This window comes from Myxine glutinosa, chromosome 11 (genome assembly GCF_964187855.1).
Source record: "Myxine glutinosa chromosome 11, kmMyxGlut1.1, whole genome shotgun sequence".
In the NCBI taxonomy this organism is placed as follows: Eukaryota; Metazoa; Chordata; class Myxini; order Myxiniformes; family Myxinidae; genus Myxine; species Myxine glutinosa.
The window spans coordinates 5,152,453-5,174,805 of NC_136271.1; the positions used below are offsets into that span (position 1 = coordinate 5,152,453).

The following is a 22,353-nucleotide window of genomic DNA, read 5'->3' on the forward strand; positions in this document are numbered from 1 at the left end:
ATACCTGCTAGCCAGTTCATGAAAAATATGGGTGAAAACCTTCCCTGGCCAACCCTAAAAGATGGTGGCGATAATTTATTGTCATCATTGAAGAAGTCGTGGTTGTAGTTTGGTAGTTTATGATGATTTTATTCTGATTATACGAGACTAAAATAGATAATATGGTGTCTCTGTCTGTCTGCGATACATTCAGTCGTTACTTAATCCAATCTCAACCAAACTTGCCAGTGTGACTCGGGGTCACATGACGGCCGTTGTAGCGATTTCATCCCCCCGCGCCCCTTCTCCAACGTGGTTTTCTTAATTGGACTAACTCCATGTTAAGGTGTATAAATAGCTTATTCTGGTTTTTCCTGGGGCACACCCACCTGAAGTAAAGATTATTATAACCACAAACTATTCATTCAATTCTGCCCAACATACAATTACCTTTTTAAAGTCACTGTTGTTGTTTAACATGAAACTGAAAGAAATTTGGAAAAACTCGATGTCCTTGAGCCATTCTATGCTTATCACGTCCACCGCAGACTAATGGATCCGAGCCTTCTAGACCTGTTAGGCCTCTAGGTAGACTGCTAGGAAGGCCGTAATAATCTTTGACTAATAAAGGTGCTTAAATGAGTCTTTGCACATGAATGATGTATCTCATGCCTGTCCGATTCTTCCAGACTTCATTTTATATGTGTAAAGGTTAGAGACATCACAGAGGCGATCAAAATGCAAAGATACGAGACAGGACTGCGTATGGATTGTTTACAGCATATATCGGAGCCTCATATGTAATTTCTTCCAGCCATGGCTTGAAGTGTGATGTGAATATTGCCCCCGACACCCTTGGGGCCCAACTGTGAACTTTATTTGATGCATAACCCATTCCTAACGGTCGCTAGTATTGCTTACTACTCACTGTGGGGAATTTGGAGAACATTGGATGTGGTTTTGGTGACATACACATGCTTGAGTACTTGAATGAAGATTGGATGTGCACATGAGCTGTGTATACGCTGATAGCGGATAGCCCGCCACACCTACCGAAAGTAAATAAAAAAATCATTATAACCAGTTACGTCAAGTTGTGGCCGACTTCTCGTGACATTCATGATCAGATTTCTCCAAATATCCCGATCCTGCACTGCTCTGGCAGATACACCTTGGTTGCAACCCTTACCCCATCCATCAAGCACATACGAGTTCGACCTTTTCCTCTTTGCCCTCAACTATACCCAGTATGGTTGACTTCTCCAGACTTTTGTGTTCTGCACGCATGGTGTGTCCAACCAAAGTATGACAGTTTCTGTTTTAGCATCAAAGCTTCTAATGTACATGGTGGTATAATTTCTTCAATCACTGATTTATTCGTTCTTCTTGCAGTCCATGGGATTATTTCCTCCAACGCTGAAGTCGATGGAGGTTGTGTTTTCAGGTCACAATTTTAATCCGATCTTGACAAAACTTCACCAAATGGTAAAGGTGGTCATAAAAAGGAGGCTATTGATTTTGAGGTCAGAGGTCAAAGGTCATCTCGAGGTCGAATTTCTAAAATTGTCATTTTTCATCCGATTGACTTGAAAGTTGAACAGCATTTGCATATTGAGTCACTAAATTGAGAAACCGACTATTTTTTGAGGTAAGAAGGGCAAAGGTCAATTCAAGGTCAAACTTATAAATCATCAATTTGCATCTGAAAAATCGTCAATTTGCATCCGATTAACCTTAAAATTAAAGAGCAATTGCATAGTGCATCACTGAATTGGGCAACCAACGATTTTTGATGTCAAACGTTCAAATGTCAACTCAAAGTTAAACTTCTAAAATCATCAATTTTCATCTGAAAAATCATCAATTTTCATCTTTAGCATGGGGAAGGGGGGGGGGGGGGGGAGGATTTTGCAAGTATCATGCTCTGCACGATGTCTTTGTTGTTTGTCTGTCAATCGCCTACAGGTAAAAAATGTAAAATTGATCTTCACCAGATGGTAGAGGTTGTCATAAGGAAGAAGCCTATTGATTGATGTCAAATGTAGCCAGTTCATGAAACATGTGTGTCCATGTGTGGTCATCTTGAGGTTGAGGTTAGGTCAGGTCAGGTATGGGAGCATGTTCCGGAGCCACGCGTCGCCGCATTCACTTTCTGTCGGTACTCCAGGGGCCTCCGTCTGGCCATCCCCCAGGCTGATACCTGGTCCATCCCTATCTCTTTTTGATGCCGATCAACCTGCTGCAACCACGAGGCACGTGGTCGGCCCATTGGCCTCTTCCACTCAAGAGGCTCCCTTGCTGAGAGTATCTGGTGCGCTGGATCAGCGTCCGGAAAACGAACCACATGTCCATACAGCCACAGCTGACACTCACGGACCATACAGGAAACAAATCTCATCTGAGTCTCTCTCAGCAACCACTCGTTGGACACGAAGTCCGACCAGAGATAGCCAAGAATTCTCCAAAGAGATTTTGTTCTAAAGGCGTTAAGTCTCATTCTCTGGGCCTTTTAAGTGTCCAAGTCTCGCATCCGTAGAGCAAGACTGGAAGCACCAAGGACTTAAAGACTCTTACTTTCGTCCTCCTGCATAGATACTGACAGCGCCACACCCCATGATCCAGTGAATTTATGACTCCCCAGGCCTGACCCAAACATCTATCAACCTCTGGCTTGCAACATGCGGATACATGAATAACACTGCCAAAGTAAGTTAATCCCTTTGTGACCTCAACACCTTTGCCACATACAGGCACAGACAAGACGGTAGCATCCAATATGTCATTGAAAGCCTGAATCTTGGTTTTGACTCAGGAAATCCGTAATCCCAGCGATCCACCTCCTCCTTCAGTGCCTGGAGGGGCCCCGTAAGAATATCCAGTGTCTCCGCAAAGATGACTGCATCATCTGCGACATCAAGGTCAGAGATCTTGACACTCCCAAACGATGCACCGCAGCCTGACCTCTCCAACATCCACCCCAGAATCCAGTCCGTGCAAGCGCTGAAGAGTGTGGGAGCCAGTACACACCCCTGCCGAACTCCAGTAACAACTGGAAATAAGTCGGAGATTGAGCAACCACACCTCACAGCACTCTCAGTACCAGAGTAATGTTCAGAGATCAGATTGATCAGCGTTGGTGGCACCCCACGAAGACCAAGAATCCTCCAGAGGGCATCCCTATTCACCGAATTGAACGCTTTGCGGAGATCAACATAGGCGGCAAACAGCCCCTGACGAAACTCTCACTTGCGTTCGGTGAGGACCCGAAGCTAAGAATACGGTCAATCGTTGACCTCTTTGGTGTAAAGCCCGACTGCTCGGGGGGGGTGCAGATGGGGGCGGACCCTCTTAACAATGATCGATGCAAAGACCTTGCCCGGCACCGAGAGTAGCATCACCCGTCGGTAGTTGTTGCAGTCCTGGTGATCACCCTTCCCTTCCCAGAGGGGGACAACGAGGCCCCTCTTCCAGTCAGTTGGGATGATGCCTGTGCTTCAAACAGAGCACAAAACTGCATGCAACGATTCAAATACATCATTTCCACCAGCCTTGAGAAGCTCAGCATGGATGCCACAAATACCAAGAGCTTTGCCCCCTTTCAGCTGATTCACCGCCACCTGTGTTTCCACAAGTGAAGGCGGTTCACAGATAATTTGGGGGTCAGCATTTGGGATAGCAACACCCCTGACATCCAACTCAACAGCCGGTGGGTCAGCCTGGCACAGCCGCTCAAAGTAACCAGCCCAGTGGGCCTTCACTTCAGACTCCTCTGCCAAGAGGACACCATCCTCTGCTCTAACTGCAGTACACCTAGGGACAGGCTTAGAGGAACGCAATGCATGGATTCCTCTGTAAGCAGGACAATAATCGCATGTCCACAAGTGATGCTCTACCCTTTCACAGATTCCTCACACATAGGCCTCCTTGTCCGCCCTCAGCGAGCGTACAGTTTTACACCTCAGCTCCCGGAACAGTTCAGCACTGCCATCGAACCTGGCCTTGTGACTCTGGTCGATGGTATCAAGCGTCTCCTGAGAGACAAAGTTTCTCTTCGCGTGATGGTTTGGGTTCCAAGACGGCCAACATTTTTGTTGTTAGATGGTGGTATAACAACAAAAAGGTGGTCTAACAACAAGACATTTGTTAGATGGTGGTCTTGAAGGAACTCCACAACTCCTCAGGATCCCTCAAAGCATCCAGACCCCCAAAAACCCCACTCGACCTGCTCGCAAACTCCTCAGCAACCCTCTCCTCCTTGAGCTTGCCCACATCTAGCCTAGGCTGGGACGATAGCATTTTCTTGGATTTGAGCTGCAACTTTAAAGTTGCTCCAACAAGCCTGTGGTCAGTGTTGAGGAACTGAGCACTCCGGTAGACCCTGCAGTTCTGGAGTGTCCGCCATCGACCATCAATGAGCATATGGTCAATCTCCTTCGCCACACCACCAGCATTGGAAGACCAAGTCCAGCGATGAGGCTGTGGGCACTGAAACCATGAGCCAGCCACCCTCAGTCCATGAGTTCTTGCAAAGCTGAGGAACTTAGTGCTATTCTGGTTCACAGTCCCAGATACATGGGGACCAACACATGCCTCATAACCATCCCTATCAGTGCCAGTTGATGCATTAAAATCCCCCAAGACTAGAAGAGTATCTCTCTTGGGGCACTGATCAACCACAGACTCGAGCATGGTGTAGAATGCCTCCTTCATGGTGAGATCACTTTCCTCAGTCGGAGCATATACACAGACCAAGGAGATGACACCCAAAGAGTGACGAATCCTCAGTCTCATAATACGTTCATTGACCGGTGTTACCTCGACCATCATGGGCGTCAGCTTATTGGACACAGCTATAGCAACTCCCTGGGCATGGTAACCGTCAAAGCGACCAGACCAGTAGTAGGTGTAACCACCCACCATGATCTCGCCACTATCCGGCCTCCGAACCTCAGAAAGTGCTGCAACACTGATGTTCAAACGCTGGTGTTCAGATGATAGCAGAGACAGGCGATCTTCCTCTCTTAGAGTAAGAACGTTCCAGGCACCCACCCGAAGGGACTGCCTCAGGTTAACCCAAGGAGACCGTCGTCTGGTTGACGATGTCTCAGCACCACCCCGACACACACCTCCACAACCCAACCCAGGAAAGTTACCCTGTGCTTTTCCTCCTATTATCAAAGAATGGGGGTCACAAAGGCTTTACCCCAATCCCATCATCCGGTGAGCTGCCCTGGGAAGGGCAGCTACACAGGAGGTACTCCCACGGAGTTTTTTTTTTTTTTTAGTTGTGTTATTTGTGCGTGTTGCGGAATGACATGTTTTATGGTGGCCGGAGTGCAAATCCTGCCACCAACCTCCGAGAAATAGGTAACCCAACTGCAGGAGTGCATCAGAAGACACAGTTGAGCACCGGATATGGTTGGCTGTTGGCTCACAGGGAGCTCCTCCACCCTTTGACAGGTATTGTTTTAGCCCTGCTCGATGTCCATATCCAAACACCCCTTGGGGGCGACTAGACCAGGCGGGAAAAAATACAAACTTTTTCCTGCCCCCAGGAAAATGTGTGACTACTCTTAGTCTGGCTCCTACCCATTGACCTGCCTGGCTAGGTAAAACCTACCAGGAGCAAAGCTCCCGGCAGTATAGCCCAAAGGGTCACAGGAGCACGCAAGCCTCCCCACTACGATCAAAGTGGTAGTCACAATCTTGAGGTTAGATTTCTAAAATTGTCATTTTTCTTCCGATTGACTTGAAAATTTTACAGCATTTGCATATTGAGTCAATAAATTGGGAAACCAACTATTTTTAAGGTCAAAGGGACAAAGGTCAACTCAAGGTCAAACTTCCAAAATCATCAATTTTCAGCTGAAAAATCATCACTTTTCATCTTATTAACTTGGAAATTAACCAGCAATTACATAGCGCATCACTGAATTTGGAAACGATCTATTTTTGAGGTCAAAAGGTCAAAGGTCAACTCTAGGTCAAACTTCTAAAATCATCAATTTTCATATGAAAAATCGTCACTTTTCATCCTATTAACCTGAGCTTTGATCAAGATCGTCGATTTAAATCTTGATGAAATGGACAATTTTGATGCATCAAATCGCAACCTTTTTTGGGTGGGGGGGGGGGCGAGGGGGGGAGGGGTGGTGGTGGATTTTGCAACTATCGTGATCTGCATGATGTCTTCTTGTTTGTCTGTTTGTTTGTCAATCGCCTACAGGTCACAATTTTATACCGATCTTCACAAAACTTCACCAGATTGTAGAGTTGGTCATAAGGAAGAAGCCTATTGATTTTGTGTTCAAAGGTCATCCTGAGGTCAATTTTCTAAAATCGTCATTTTTCATTGGATTGACTTGAAAGTTGAACAGGATTTGCATATTGGGTCACTGAATTGTGTGTGTGTGTGTGTGTGTGTGTGTGTGTGTGTGTGTGTGTGTGTGTGTGTGTGTGTGTGTGTGTGTGTGTGTGTGTGTGTGTGTGTGTGTGTGTGTGTGTGTGTGTGTGTGTGTGTGTGTCTGTGTGCGTGCAGGCGAAACTATTTTACCATTTGGGCTTTCACATTAATAAAAAGGATTATAAATAATTTAATTGTGCTTGTTCATGTGCTTGATTATGTGCTTGTTATCATGTGCCTGTTAAAGTGGACGTCTCTCTGGCCATTCTCGGAGAGCCTCCTCAGCGTTGACGAGTCTGGCATTTCACTCAGGCCGACTGGCACGGGCTGCAAGCAGCCATTAATCATCTAGACTGGTCTCCCATATCCACTGCCTCTGACATCAATTCTTCCTGGGAATTCTTCCAAAGCAAACTGCTCTCTCTCATGCACAGATTTATCCCATCTCGTCTTCAGTTGTCTTTCCCTTCCTCCCGTCCATGGTACACTGAATCTTGTGGTGCGGTAGTTGCCCTGAAACAACTTGCCTTTGCCTCTTGGAAGGCAAATCCAACTGAAGGCAATTTCAGTTCTTTCCACCAAGCTCAGAACAAGTGTGTGTCTACCCTCAGGAGTGCCAGGAAGCACTATCTCTCCACACTCAAGAATGAACTCTCAAACCTGTCTCCTTCCTCCAAATCCTGGTGGTGTCTGGTCAAATCCGTTTCTGGTGTTTGTTCCCCCTCCATCCCCTCCCTTTCCTCAAATGGCTACACAGTTGACACCGCAAGTGACAAAGCCGAATGCCTCAACTCTGTGTTTGCCTCAAAATCTTGTGTCCCAAACCCATCTCTCTCTGTTCCCACCCTAAACAGTCGAACACAACTGCTCCTGGACTCTGTGTCCTTCTCTCCTGACAAGGTGGAGAAGTTTTTATCAAACCTCGACTCTGATTCTGCAAATGGACCAGACGGCATGAGCCCACGGGTCCTAAAATCCTGCTCTGCCACTCTATCTCACCCTCTATCTGTTCTTTTCACCCTCTCTTTTGCTCAAGGTCATCTGCCAGCATCTTGGAAATCAGCAAACCTTACCGTTTTACACAAAAAAGGTGCAAAAACAGATCCTTGCAACTACAGACCAATCAGCCTGCTCCCAATTTATCAGCAAAGTCATGGAATCCATCATTGCTTCGGATATCAAATCCTTCCTCTTCTCCAATGGCTTGATCTCCGATCATCAATTTGGATTCAGACCAGGTCATTCTACTCTGGACATGTTGCTTCTGCTGTCTCAACAATGGATGGAGGTCCTCCATGCCAAACAGGAAATCAGAGCCGTCTCCCTTGACATATCACGTGCCCTTCGATACGGTCTGGCACCCCGCTCTGCTCACCAAAGTCTCCTCCTATGGTATCCATGGAAATCTCCACGCATGGCTTGCAGACTTCCTCTCTGGTCGTAGTCAACGTGTGGCCCTGAATGGATTTCTCTCATCTCCCCTGCCTGTTCTGGCTGGATTTCCCCAAGGTAGTGTTCTGGGCCCTGTGCTTTTTCTGGTCTTCATCAATTATCTCTCCGACTCTGGGAAATCCTCTCTGTCTCTTTGCTGATGACTCCACTCTCTGCCGCTCCATTCCTCATCCCTCAGATTGGCAGTCTGCAGTCTCCTCACTCTCTGCAGACCTGGACAAAATCACAGACTGGTCGAACAAGTGGAACATGTCTTTCAATCCTGACAAATCTCACACTCTTACTATGTCTCTCCGAAAAGACCGACTGGAAAACCCTCCCATCTACTTTCTCAACAATCCTCTCCAAGAAGTTCTGTCACTCAAGCTTTTGGGTCTCACTATCTGCCATGATCTTTCTTGGGAAAACCATATTTCAAGCTGGCCTCCAAAGCCAGTCGCCAACTGGGCATCCTCCGTCGTGCGAAGTCCTTCCTTGGCACACCTGAGCTCCTCACCACATACAAGGCTTTCATCCGCAGCTCAATGGAATACTGTTCCCCCCTCTTGGCCGGTGCTCCTGCCTCACACCTAGCTCGGCTTCATGCTGTTGAAACCAAAGCTTTCAGAATCATTGGAATCTCCTGCGATGAAGCTAACTCCGAGGGCCTTTCACTCACTCACCGCAGGCAGTTTGGTGGTCTCTGTGTCTTCTACTGACTCCTCTCCGGCCTTGCTCCCCCAGCTCTCTCTGTGCTCTGTCTCCCAAATATTCCTACATGTCGCACAAGATCTGACAGCAACCCTCTTATGGTTTAACTGCCTCTCCCAACAACTTGGTTACAACCCAACCATCTCTTATCTTCCCCCATTCAAGACTTTGATCTTTTCTACCCCCGCTAATTCACCCCAGATCCACTTTTTTGAAATTCCAACTTCTTTCCTGGAAGTCTTTGCAGTGTCCATATGTTTTATACATCTCCCACCTCCCCCCCAAGCCCTCCCCCTCCCACATTTCTCCTGATGTCCCTGCTCTCAAATGTTGTGTTTGTGTCCTTCCCCCTCTCTCCCCATCTTGTCTACCGCTCCCCTTATTTTTTGTGTTTTATGTGTCGGTTTGACTTTTTGTGTGATTAATGTTCGCTCTTTCACGAGCCTCGATCTTGTATACAAAAAAAAGTATTAAAAAAATATAAAAAATTGATATATGTGGGAAAATTACACGCCCACACTAGGAATCAAACCCAGGTCCTCTGGTGAACCGTAACAGTGCTCTGCCATCTGATCGATCTGGGCGACTCTGACCAAGCATGCAATTTTCTCACACATTCTCTTTCCGTCATTGTTCCGGGGCAAACCGTAGGAGCACCAACGGCCTCCACAGATACACCTGCCAACTTCACCAGGTTGCATTCTTTGTATGAATTGTTTTCTAATATTTATATGCAAAGATGCACAGATAAAATTGTGGCAATGATCTACATTTGAGATGAAAATCTGCATTGATAAATTATTTGTCGTCATGTGTTTTGCAGGCGGATGCTTGCCATGCGTACCAGATAGTGCACAGCCATGGCATTCCAGATGAACAGATCGTTGTCATGATGTACGATGACCTGGCCAACAACACAGAGTAAGTTATTCTTACTGAAGTTTGTACTCCTTTACCATCTCTTCCCAATTGGGCAGTTTTCGAAGATTTGTTAGTTCTTAAGCTGCTGTTGATGTTCTCTATGGTGGTCTTGAGGTTGACTTGTGTGCACCTTCAAAGTGACTTACATTGTCTGTGCTTGTGGTTAACAACCATGAATTGTAGCACCAAACTTGCCATTTAAATTGGGCGACTTGTGTGCATGCGGTGGCGTAGTTATGGTTTGTGGCGCCCGGATCCAAAAGTCAATCCTAGCGCCCCACGGCACTGGCAAAGTCAGGAATTCCTATGGGGGGGAATATAAAAGAGCTCTAAGCTCCTTCGGCTGGCTCAGCAGGAGAGCTAAGCTCTCCTACTCTTTCCGAAGAACATCATGGCATCTCGAACATCCAACTAATGCTGGCAGACTGGACACCCGGTTTAACGTCCATCCGAGGGACGACACGCATCAATGCATCACCCCGACTGTGAAACAACGGGATGACAGTTTGGATGTAGCTGGGTCGGGATTCGAACCCAGGCTGGACAGCTTTGAGGTGAGTGTGCGTACCTCGAGGCCATCGTGCCAACCCAACATACTTTCTGAGGCCTCTCACCACATTTACCCTTCTGTCCAGAGTCCAGACCCCTCGAGTGCTAGCGCCTTCTTCGCTTTTTTCTCCCTCGCACGCATGTCCTCACTATACGTCATACGCCATGTCATGGGTCATACATCATGGGGTATATTGTGTGTACACACAGGCAGGGATTAAAGAAACCCTACTGTGAAAGAGAGAAAACAATTATGGTTACAAGTGACTTGTTGGCAATAAAAACAATCACATTTTCAAATGTTGTACTAAATTATCCTTCAGAGTGTAGAATCACAATTCAGCACAAACAAAAAACAGAAAAAAATACATTAAAGTACTAAAAGATTGAATATACAGCATATATGTACATGTGGATTTAATTGGTTACCATGGCAACAGTGGACAATGCTTCAAAACATTGCCATTTCTACACAATTTTGAGCAAAAATTTTGAGCAAAAAATTTTGAGAAAATTTTTTTTCAAAAAATTTTCTAAAATTAATGACACATGTCATGTTAATTAAAAATTTCTAAAATTAATGAAACGTCATGTTAATTAAAAATTTCTAAAATTAATGAACACCTAGGCAATTAAATTTCAAAAAATTTCTACACAATTTTGAGCAAAAATTTCAAAATTTTCCCTTCCAATCTGAAGCTGATACCCCTACCTGCAATTGGTCCTGTAGAGTGGCAGTCACCTTCCCCACTGGCAAGCCAGTGAGAGTAATCGGTTTAGTCGCCGACTACCCGACCATGCGGCACGTACCACTGGGCACATGTTACAAGTGGCAGTCACCTGACTGAAAAACCCGAGTTGCTATTCCATTCATTACAGAATCCGATTCGGTTTCCCAAATTGCCATTTAACACCATTCGTCGAGTCCGTATCGGGTACAAACCCGTCATTATTTACAAATACCCCCCCCCCCCCACCCCCGTTTCTTTAAGCATTCTCTTGCACAGCACCACACACAACCACATAACAGACGACGAACCCCCCTTGCTTTTCAAAAGCGCTAAGTGGAAAGATCACCATCTGTGCGGGAAAACTTGCTTGTGGAGGAAGAGTCAGACTTTGGAATGATGGAAGTTGAGGAGGTTGTCGGCTGGTGAGCACACCAATGAGGACGAGCTGTGGCGAGTCAAAGTTCACGCCACAACCCTTTCTCTCAGCAACTCCACCTCCCACAAGCTTTACTCCCTCAAGTCCCCACCTTGCTCAAGCGGCTTGAAAGACGGAACGCCAGAGCATTCGCTCGCTGCTGTTGAAACGCACTAGGGACCTGAAGACAATCTGCCTGCCTGTTCGTGCCGGAAAAGAGTTGACCACCATTGCTGATTGCGCTGGAGCAAGGTTGAGCTGCGCCAGACAGCACTGGGTGGACAACGTGGCGAAGAGTCAAGTACATGCCAGAGGCGAGAGAGCCACAGGAGCTCTAGCACGGGAAGATAGCTCCACCACTGATGTACACTATCTGTCTCTTGCTGTCTTCTAAGAACCTCTAATTTGTCTACTTTGACTCACAAAGAGCATCACATTCGATGGAGTTATCAACAATTGACCTCTTGACCCATCTGGGCGAGGTCTACATTTGTGCCTCACACGTTTCTTTGAAGAACTGACAACACACATGCTACACCCACTCTTTATAGTTCAATTACTCCTCCTTTTTGTATACTTGGTCGAGGCTCATATCAGAGCTAACACACAGAACATATAATAAAGGGAGCGGGAGACAACAGGGAGAGAAAGGGAAGCACAACAAGTGTAGAACAAGGGACATCGGGAGATCTGTGGAAGAGAGAGGGTTGGGGTGGGCTACAGGGGCTTTGAGAAAAGAAAACGGGGAATTTCAAGGAGGTGTGTTTACGGTGTATTAATGGGGGTAGAAAAGATCAAGGTTTTTAATGGGGGAAGATAAGACATGGTGGTGAACAACTGTTTTAAAGACCTGGAGGGAGGAGTGGGATTGAAGAGAGTGAGGGAGTTTGTTCCAGAGGCGGGACAAAAGAGGAAAGAAAGAGTGAAGGTGAGCAGAGAGTCTTGATTTTGGCAGTTTCACCAGAAGAGGGTTGCTGGCAGATCTTGTGCATCCTGTAGGAATATTTGGGGGACAGAGCACAGACAGAGCAGGGGGAGATAGGCCTGCGAGGGGTCGGTAGAAGACGGAAAGACCACCAAGCACCACCTCAGAATCAGCTTCATCGCGAGAGATTCCAATGATTCTAAAATCTTGTGGTTTCAACAGCATGAAGCCGAGCTAGATGTGAGGCAGGAGCACCAGCCCAGAGGGGAGAGCAGTATTCCATCAAGCTCCGGACGAAAGCTTTATGTGGTGAGGAGCTCCGGTGTGCCAAGGAAGGACTTCGCATGACGGAGGATGCCCAGTCGGTGACTGGCTTTGGAAGCCATATTTGAAATGTGGTTTTCCCAGGAAAGATCATGGCAGATAGTGAGACCCAAAAGCTTGAGTGACAGAACTTCTTGGAGAGGTTGTTGAGAAAGTAGATGGGAGGGTTGTCCAGTCGGTCTTTTCGGAGAGACAAAGTGAGAGTGTGAGATTTGTCAGGATTGAAAGACATGTTCCACTTGTTTGCCCAGTCTGTGATTTTGTCCAGGTCTGCAGAGAGTGAGGAGGCTGCAGACTGCCGATCTGAGGGATGAGGAATGGAGCGGCAGACAGTGGAGTCATCAGCAGAGGGATAGAGAGGATTTTCAAGAGAGTCAGATAGATCATTGATGAAGACCAGAAAAAGCACAGGGCACATAACACTGCCTTGAGGAACTCAAGCCTAGACAGGAAGGGGAGATGAGAGGATTCCATTCAGGGCCACACGTTGATTATGACAGGTGAGGAAGTCCGCGAGCCATGCTTGGAGATTTCCATGGATACCATAGGAGGAGAGTTTGGTGAGCAGGGCGGGGTGCCAGACCGTATCGAACGCACGTGATATGTCAAGGGAGACGGCTCTGATTTCCTGTTTGGCATGGAGGACCTCCATCCATTGTTGAGACAGCAGAAGCAGCATGTCCAGAGTAGAATGACCTGGTCTGAATCCATATTGATGATCCGAGATCAAGTCATTGGAGAAGAGGAAGGATTTGATATCAGAAGCGATGATGGATTCCATGACCTTGCTGATTATTGGGAGCAGGCTGATTGGTCTATAGTTGCAAGGATCTGTTTTTGCACCTTCCTTGTGTACAGCAGTAATATTGGCTGATTTCCAAGCAGATGGCAGATGACCTTGAGCAAAAGAGAGGGTGAGGAGAATTGAGAGAGGGTGTGAAAGAACAGCAGAGCATGATTTTAGGATCCGTGGGCTGATGCCGTCTGGTCAAGTTGCAGACTCAGTGTCGAGGATCGACAGAAACTTCTCCACCTTGTCAGGAGAGAAGGACACAGAATCCAGGAGCAGCTGGGTATGACTGGTTACGGTGGGTACAGAGAGAGATGGGTTTGTGACACAAGATTTTGAGGCAAAGTTGAGGCATTCAGCTTTTTCACATGCGGAGTCAGCTGTGTAACCGTTTGATGTAAGGGAGGGGATGGAGGGGGAACAACAACACAACAACATGCATTTTAAAGGCCATTTTCCCTGCTAGAGCGGGGGTTAGCCTTGCGGTCCCCATGACAATCTTCTCCATTTTGCCCTATTTTCTGCATCTCTCCTTGTTAACCCCCTTGCCCGCATTTCTTCTTCCACCATCTTTAGCCAAGTCTTTCTCGGTCTTCCCCGTCTTCTACTTCCTTCTACATTCATTTCCATCACTCTTCTCAACCAGTCACTTTCATCCTTCCTCAACACATGACCAAACCATCTCAACCTGTTCCTCTTCACAGCATCAATCACAGGCTCTATTCCCATCATCTTTCGCAATTCATCATTTGTCTTCCTCTCTCTCAACGATACTCCGCACATCCGTCGAACCATTCGCATTTCCACCGTTTCCAACCTTCGTTGCTGCTCTACGTTCATTACCCATGTCTCGCTCCCATAAATCATAACACTTCTCACACATGCAGCATACACCTTTCCCTTCAGCTTCAACGACACTCCCCTCATCATCAGCACGCCACTCAATTCCCGAAACTTCTTCCATGCACATCTCACTCGAGCAACCGTTGCCGAGTCTGATCCACCTTCTCCATTCAGCATGTCTCCGAGGTAGCAAAATGTTTTCACACCTTCCAGCTTCACGCCGTCTCCAAGATCCAACTCAACATTTCCTCCATCTGCAGCTCCCTCTGTGCACACCTTACATTTGAATGTAGCTGCCACACTGGTTAATGACCCTCTCAGACCACTACATTTTTGATGAACCCACTCAGCGCACATTGTACACTGAATGGAGTTCACTCCGACACCCTTCCTACACACAGCACAGGGCCACTTCCCAGTTCTTTCCACCTCACCACATGCTTTACCACTTGCCATCACCTTCGTCTTTCCGATATTCACCTTCAGACCATTTGTCTCCATACATTCCTTCCACGTGTTCATCTTTTCCTTCATTCCATCCATACTTTCCGCAATCAACACCAGATCATCTGCATACAACAACTCCCACGGTAAACCCTCCTTTACGTTCTGAGCCAGCACCTCCATCACAGCTACAAATAGTAGTGGACTTAGTACCGACCCCTGATGCACTCCCACCTTCACCTCAAACTCACCACTGTTCCCGTCCTTCGTCCTTACAGCTGTGCACGCTCTTTTGTACATTGCCATCACTACTCTGATCAACCATTCCTCCACTCCTAACTTCCTCAATGCCCATGTCAATACTTTGCGTGGAACCCGATCGAATGCTTTCTCCAGATCAACAAACCCAAGAAACAACTTCTTCCTCTTCTCCATGTACTTCTCCTGCAACTGCCTCACAATGAAAAGCGCGTCTGTCATTCCTCTTCCTGAGGCATTCAGCTTTTTCACATGCGGAGTCAGCTGTGTAGCCTTTTGATGTAAGGGAGGGTTTGGAGGGGGAACAAACACCACAAACAGATTTGACAAGACGCCACCAGGATTTGGAGGAGGGAGACAGGTTTGAGAGTTCATTCTTGAGGGTGGAGAGATAGTGCTTCCTGGCACTCCTGAGAGTAGACACACACTTGTTCCGAGCTTGGTGGAAGGAACTGAGATTGCTTTCAGTTGGATTTGCCGAAGGCAAGTTATTTCAGGGCAACTGCCTCACCACAAGTTTCAGTGTACCATGGACGGGAGGAAGGGTATGACAACTGAAGACGAGATGGGATAAATCTGTGCATGAGAGAGAGCAGTTTACTTTGAAAGAATTCCCAGGAAGAGTTGATGTCAGAGGTGGTAGAGATGGGAGACCAGTCCAGAGGATTGATGGCTGCTTGAAGACCGTGCCAGTCGGCCTGAGTGAAATGCCAGACTCGTTGATGTTGAAGAGGCTCTCTGAGAATGGCCAGAGAGATGTCCACTTTAACATGAACATGATCAGAAGAACCGATTGGAGCAGAAGAAGAGCAGACATTTGCTGGAAAGTTTGTCATAACCAAGTCTAGAAGAGAAGATGCTCCGTTGACTGAGATCCGGGTCGGGAAATTGACAGATTGTGTCAGTGCCAATGAGTCGCAGAAGTCCTTTGCTGAGGTGCCATGGCTGATGAGAGAGGTACCCACACCCAGCCAACTGGCATGATGACAACTGAAGTCGCCACATATGAGGAAGAGAGAGTTGGCACGATTGGATAGAAGTTGGTCTATGTTGTCAGACAGGGAGATGTAAATGGAGTCATCACTGTTTGGTGGATGGTACAACACATATGAACAAAAGGTGGGAGCGGAGGGGAAGCCGTAGCCAGAGGTACTCCTGGGGGTGGGTGGAGAGAGGGCAGTACACGGAGAGTGAGGAAGAGAGTTTTTGATAAAGATAGCAACCCCACCACCAGGACAAAGCTCAGGTCTATCATACTGGAGGAGGGAGTAACCAGGGAGAGATATTAAGGAATCAGAGACATCTTGAAGGAGGAAAGTTTCTGTTAAGCAGATCAAGTCTGGTTTGTCAAAAGCAAACTGTATGGAGAGATCATCTGTTTGTAGGGAAGGCCCCAGATGTCAGGAGAGAAGGTCCATATCGTTAAGGAAGAAGGAGGGGGAGGGTAAGACAAGGGAGAGCAGGAGGAGGAGGTAGGGAGAGCTGTTGATAGTGTGTTCGAGATTGCAGAAGAGCTACGAGAGAGGGCAGGATGAGGAGGACAAAAGGCTAAGTGGTGATGGGATGAAGAAGATTCCTTATTGTCTTTCCATTTCGGGATTGGCACCCGTCCTTTGATGGGTGAGTCAGAGGTTGACAATATGCCTTGCCCCTACCTACCCCACCTTGTCCTAATATTAATAATAATAATAATAATGCATTTATTTTGTATAGCGCTTTTCAGGAAGCCCAAAGACGCTTTGACAGAGTGCAAAACATAACGCATAGCAAAACATAAAGACAATTGCAAAAAAAGAAGAATCAATAGGGAAATATTCAAAGCACAAAGGAGGGAGAAGGAGAGGAGATAGTCAGGGGTTAGATGCTGTGGGTTAAATGTTGAATGCAGTGTTGAACAGGTGGGTCTTGAGTGATGTTTTGAATGTGGTGAGTGAGGAGGAGTCTCTGATGGTGTGAGGTAGCGAGTTCCAGAGGGTGGGAGCAGCGATGGAGAAGGCCCTGTCCCCCCAGGATCTAAATTTGGTCCGGATGGGGGGGGTCAGGAGGTTGGTACCAGCAGAGCGGAGGTTGCGGGTGGGAGTGTGTCTGGAGAGGAGGTCAGCCAGGTAGGATGGGGCCAGGTTATGGAGGGCTTTGTAGGTCAAGAGGAGGATTTTGTACTGGATTCTCTGGGAGATGGGGAGCCAGTGAAGCTTGTAAAGGACGGGGGTGATGTGGTCACGGGTCCGGGAATGGGTGAGTAGACGGGCAGCGGAGTTCTGAATGTATTGGAGTTTATTGGTGATTGTTGAGGGTGAACCATAAAGGAGGCTATTGCAGTAGTCCAGACGGGAAGTGATGAAGGCGTGGATGAGGGTTTCTGCAGCCACAGAGGAGAGGGATGGACGGAGACGGGCGATGTTTTTCAGGTGGAAGAAGGCTGTCTTTGTGATCTGTTTAGTGTATTTGTCGAAGGAGAGGGTTTGGTCAAAGATGATGCCAAGATTCCGGATGTGAGGGGAGGTGGACACTGGGAAACCGTCGATGTTGAGGGCAAAGTTATGGGTGGACTTGGTGAGCGTTTTTGGGCCAATGATGATTATTTCAGATTTATCACAGTTAAGTTTGAGGAAGTTGATTTGAAGCCAGGATTTTATTTCAGTGATGCAGTTTGTCAGGATAGAGTGGGTGGCGGTGGAGATGGACTTGGTGGAGATGAAAAGCTGGATGTCATCGGCGAAGCAGTGGAATTGGAGACCATGACGGCGGATTAAGTGACCGAGGGGGGACAGGTAAAGGATAAAGAGGAGGGGGCCAAGAACTGAACCTTGGGGGACACCTTGGGGGAGGGGAGCAGTGGGGGATTTGCAGTTATTGATGGAGATGAACTGACGTCTGTCAGAGAGGTATGATTTAATCCAAGAGAGGGCAGTGCCGGTAATGTTAAAGGTGGTTTCAAGTCGGGTGAGGAGGATGGTGTGATCGATGGTGTCAAAGGCAGCGCTGAGGTCGAGGAGGATGAGAATGTTGAGGTTGCCAGCATCAGAGGAGAGGAGAAGGTCGTTGGTGATTTTGAGGAGAGCAGTTTCAGTACTGTGGTTGGACCGGAATCCGGATTGGAATGTTTCATACAGGTTATTGGCAGAGAGGTGATGCTTGAGTTGAGTGGCTACAGCGCGTTCCAAAACCTTTGACAGAAAGGGTAGGTTGGAGATGGGTCTGAAGTTATTTAGGGTGTCAGGGTTTAGTCCAGGTTTTTTCAGAATGGGGGTAACAGCAGCAATTTTGAGGGATGGTGGGACGATGCCTGTAGACAGGGAGGAGTTTATTGTTGCAATGATAAGTGGAGAAAGAGCAGGAAGGGAGGCCTTGACAAAGCTGGAGGGGATGGGGTCAAGAGTGCAGGTGGCAGTTTTCATTCCGATGAGGAGTTCAGAGAGGTCAGTAGGGGAGACTGGGGAGAATTGAGACAGGGGATGGCAGGATAAGGGGGGGCAGGTGGTTTGAGGGGGAGCGGGTGCGGCGGTGGTCAAGCTGTTGTAGATGTTTTCAATTTTGCGTTGGAAGAATGAAAGGAAGGAGATGCAGTTGTCTATTGTGAATGACTGGGTGGTGGTGTTCAGGGGGCTGAGGAGTTTGTTTATTGTAGAGAAGAGTGCTTTTGGGTTTCCGGAGCCAGAGTGGATAATTTGAGAGTAGTAGGCGGAGCGGGCGCGGGAGAGGGCATCTTTATAGTGTTGTATGTGGTCCTTGTAGGCCTGGGAGTGAACTGTGAGACCTGTTTTATTGCGGAGTCTTTCAAGTTGGCGAGCACGAGTTTTCATTAGGCGGAGCTCAGGGGTAAACCAGGGAGCAGAATGGGTGAAAGAAACTGTTTTGGTTTTTATAGGCGCAATTTGGTCAAGGCAGGAAGAGAGAGTGTGGTTGTAGTAGTCAGTGAGGTCAGAAGGGGTGTGGAGGTCAACGAAGGGAGAAGTGGACATTTTTTCAGAGAGGGTCGATGAGAATGAGGCAGGTGAAAAAGCGTTTAGCTTACGGAAGTTGATAGTGCGATAATGCCTTGGTGCTGGGGTGGGGATGTTGATGGTCAGAGTGATGGCTAGGTGGTCAGAGAGAGTGAGGTCGGAGCCAGAGAGATGGTGCAAAATTAGTCCAGTAGAGCAGACAAGGTCCAAAATGTGACCACGGTTATGGGTAGGAAAGTTGACATGTTGAGTGAGGTTAAAGCAGGTGAGTAAATCAGTGAAGTCAGTGGTTAGCGTGGAGTCAGTGGAGTCCATGTGGATATTGAAATCACCAAGGAGGAGGATTGAGGGGGAGAGGGAACATAGCTGGGTCAGAAAGTAGGAGAAGTCAGACAGGAATGATGGGTGTGGTTTGGGAGGGCGGTAGACAACAGCCATGACTGACTGTGTGTGACCAGAGAGTTTAAAAGCCAGGTGTTCAAATGATGGAGCAGATGAGATGGAGATGAGGTTGGTCTTGATGTCTTGTCGGTGAATAACGGCAATTCCACCACCTCGGCCCTCCGAGCGTGGTTTATTGATGTAAGAATATCCATTGGGTGTGGTGAGGTTGAGCGTGTAGTAGTCCAGTGGTTGTTGCCAGGTCTCAGTGAGACAGAGAAAGTCCAGTTTATTTTCCAGGATGTAGTCGTTCAGGATGAGGCATTTGTTGTTGAGGGACCGGGTATTGAACAGGGTGAGCTTGATGTTGTTTTGTACGGCGGGTATGAATCCAGGTGATTTGGCCAGGGTTCGCAGACAGGAGGTGCGATTTTGTGCGTTGTTGTGACCAGGTGTGTTGGGACGATGAGTGGGAGTGCGCTGAGCCGACCAGAGGATGGGGATGGAGTGACCTGATTGTAAATAAACAAACTTACGACCGGAGCCACGGTGAATGTACCTGGGTCGACGCAGGAGTCCATTCGATCTGATTGCAGAGATGCATGATGGGGTGGAGCGGGTTTTAAGCAGGAGAAGCCTTGCGGCAGAGTACCGCAGAGCCATGCCAGCAGGAGCGAAGGCAAAGCGAGCACGCGGCCAAGGGTGAGGAGGCGAAACAATCGACACAACCAACGGGAGTGGGCCCGAGGAAACAGCGATGGAGCCGAGCAGGTGAAGCCCGGAGCAGCAGAGCAGAGCCGGGACCGCGCAGAGGAAGAACTCAATGGCCATAAATCCGCCACGACCACCAGGAAAGCAAGACACGGACAATGGTCCAGTCAGAGAAGCGGCGAGCAAACGACGCCAGCGTCCTCTCACGACCGGACCGGAAAACAGATAGCAAAATAACCTCACTATGACTGAACAGTGAACATTATGAAGTCGCTTCGTCGCATTATGTCGCATTATGAAGTCGCATTATGAAGAATATCTAATATTATGAAAACTTCATTAACGAGAGAGTTCTTAGAACACTTTACCCCGCGCAGTCTTGAGAAAAAGGACGCAGGTAGGAAAACTCGATATGGCTCGAGAGGATGATCATTGTTCATGGAAATTACAGCACTGTTACGCCATCTTCATTGGTAGGCAACTTGTTCCTTCTGTTTGCTGATAAATCCTCTCAGGAGAGCACAGTATTGATCTGGTGGAAGTTACTCTGTTTGTCTCCACACTAAACCACTGAAGCAGAGGGGTCTGCAAGCGGAAAATTTGATTGGTCAAGATGGCGTATAGGTTTGTCAACTTTCACAAGCAGATTGGCAGGGACTGCAAGCAGCCATTTCTCTTCAGTACTGGTCTCCCATATCTACTGCCCCTGATGCAAAGTCAGCCTGGGAATTCTTCCACAGAAACCTGCTCTCTCTCTCTCTCTCTCTCTCTCTCTCTCTCTCTCTCTCTCATGCACAGATTCATCCAATCCCATCTTAAATTATCCTACCCTTCTTCCTGCTCATGGCACCCTGAATACTGTGGTGAGGCAGTTGCTCTGAAACAATTAGCCTTCCCTTCCTGGAAGGCAAATCTGCCAGAAGGTAATCTCAGTGCAGTCCAAAAAGCCCATAATAAGTGTGTGTGTCTGCCCTCAGGAGAGACAGAAAACAACATCTGTCCATCCTCAAGAATGAACTTTCAAACTTGTCTCCCCCCTAAAACCTGGTGGCTTTCTACAAATGGCACCACAGCCAATTCCTCTCGTGAGCAGGCCGAATGTCTCAACTCTGTGTTTGCTTCCAAATCTTGTGTCCCCAACCCCTCACTCTCAGTACCCATCCTTCCCTGTTGTACCCAACTGCTCCTGGACTCTGTCATTTGCACCTGAAAAGGTAGGGAAGGTTATTTAAACCCACAACTCTGACTCTGCAACTGGACCAGACTGTATCATCACGTCTCCTAAAAACCTGCTCTGCTGCCCTTGCACATCCTCTCTTTGCCCTTTTCACTCTGTCATTTCCCCTCGGTTATCTTCCATATATTTAGAACTCGGCCAACATCACTGCGCGACATAAAAAGGGGTAAAAACGGATCCCTTTAACTTCAGACCAATCGGCTTACTTCCAATCATCAACAAGGTCATGGAATCCATCATCGCAGTTAATATGAAATTCTTACTTTTCTCAAACAACCTCATCTCAGATCAACAATTTGGTTTCAGACAGGCCTCTCCATCTTGGACATGCTGCTTCTATCCTCCCAACAACTTATGGAGGCCCTCAATATCAGACATGAGATCAGGACCGTCTCTCTCGACATATCTCGTGCTTTTGATACAGTCTGCCATCTCGCCTTGCTCTCCAAACTCTCTGCCAACTCCACAAGTTGGTATCCAAGCCAACTCCACACATGGCCTAACGACTTCCTCTACTCTCGTAGCCAACGTGTGACTCTCACTGGAATCCTTTCATCCCCTTTCCCTATCAAGGCTGGAGTGCCCAAAGGCAGTGTTCTGGGACCAGTCCTATTCCTGGTCTTCACCAATGATCTCTTTGACTCTGGAAAATCCTCTTTATCTATTTGCTGATGACTCCACCCAGTGCCGTGACATCCCTCATCTTTCAGACAGGTAGGCTGCAGCCTCTTCCCTCTTTTCAGACCTTAAAAACAAATCACAAGATGCTCAAACACTTGGAACATGTTCTTCAATCCTGACAAATCTCACTCTCACTATCTCTATGAAAGGACAGTCTGGCAAACCCTTTTATCTACTTTCCTACCAAACCTCTTTTGGAAATTCAGTCCTTCAAACTCCTGGGTCTCACTATTGGCCATGATCTTTCTTGGGCAAACCACATTTCGAAATTGGCCTCGGAAGCCAGCCACCAACTGGACATTCTCCGTTATACAAAGTCCTTCCTTGGCACACCTGTACTCCAACCACCTACAAGGCCTCCATCCATAGTTTGATGGAGTACTGCTCTCCCCTCTGGGCTGGCTCCCCTGCCTGACATCTTGCTAAGCTTGACGCCGTGGAAACAAAGGCCTTCAAGATCATTGGAATCTCCCGCGCTGAAGCAAGTCCATGGGGTTACCACTTCGTCATCGCAGACAGGTGGGTGATCTCTGTCTTCTACCACCTCCTTTCTGGTCTTGCACCCACTGCTCATTCCTTGATTTGTCCCCCTCTCCCCTCCCCCCCACACCCCAAGTTTTTGCAGGACTCATAAGGTCGACCATCAACCCCCTTCTGGCGAAACTACCTAAATCC

General features: G+C 47.6%; 1 protein-coding gene across 2 annotated transcripts in view; it reads left to right on the forward strand.

The window, feature by feature from the left end:
• LOC137436371 (legumain) overlaps nucleotides 1–22,353 on the forward strand; it is a 111,290-nt gene that overhangs the window by 50,287 nt on the left and 38,650 nt on the right. For both annotated transcript variants that reach the window (XM_078786364.1, XM_068130087.2), the window contains exon 4: nucleotides 9,348–9,445. In XM_078786364.1, the coding sequence (XP_078642490.1) occupies nucleotides 9,348–9,445 (98 nt within the window). The remainder of the gene's footprint in view (nucleotides 1–9,347; nucleotides 9,446–22,353) is intronic.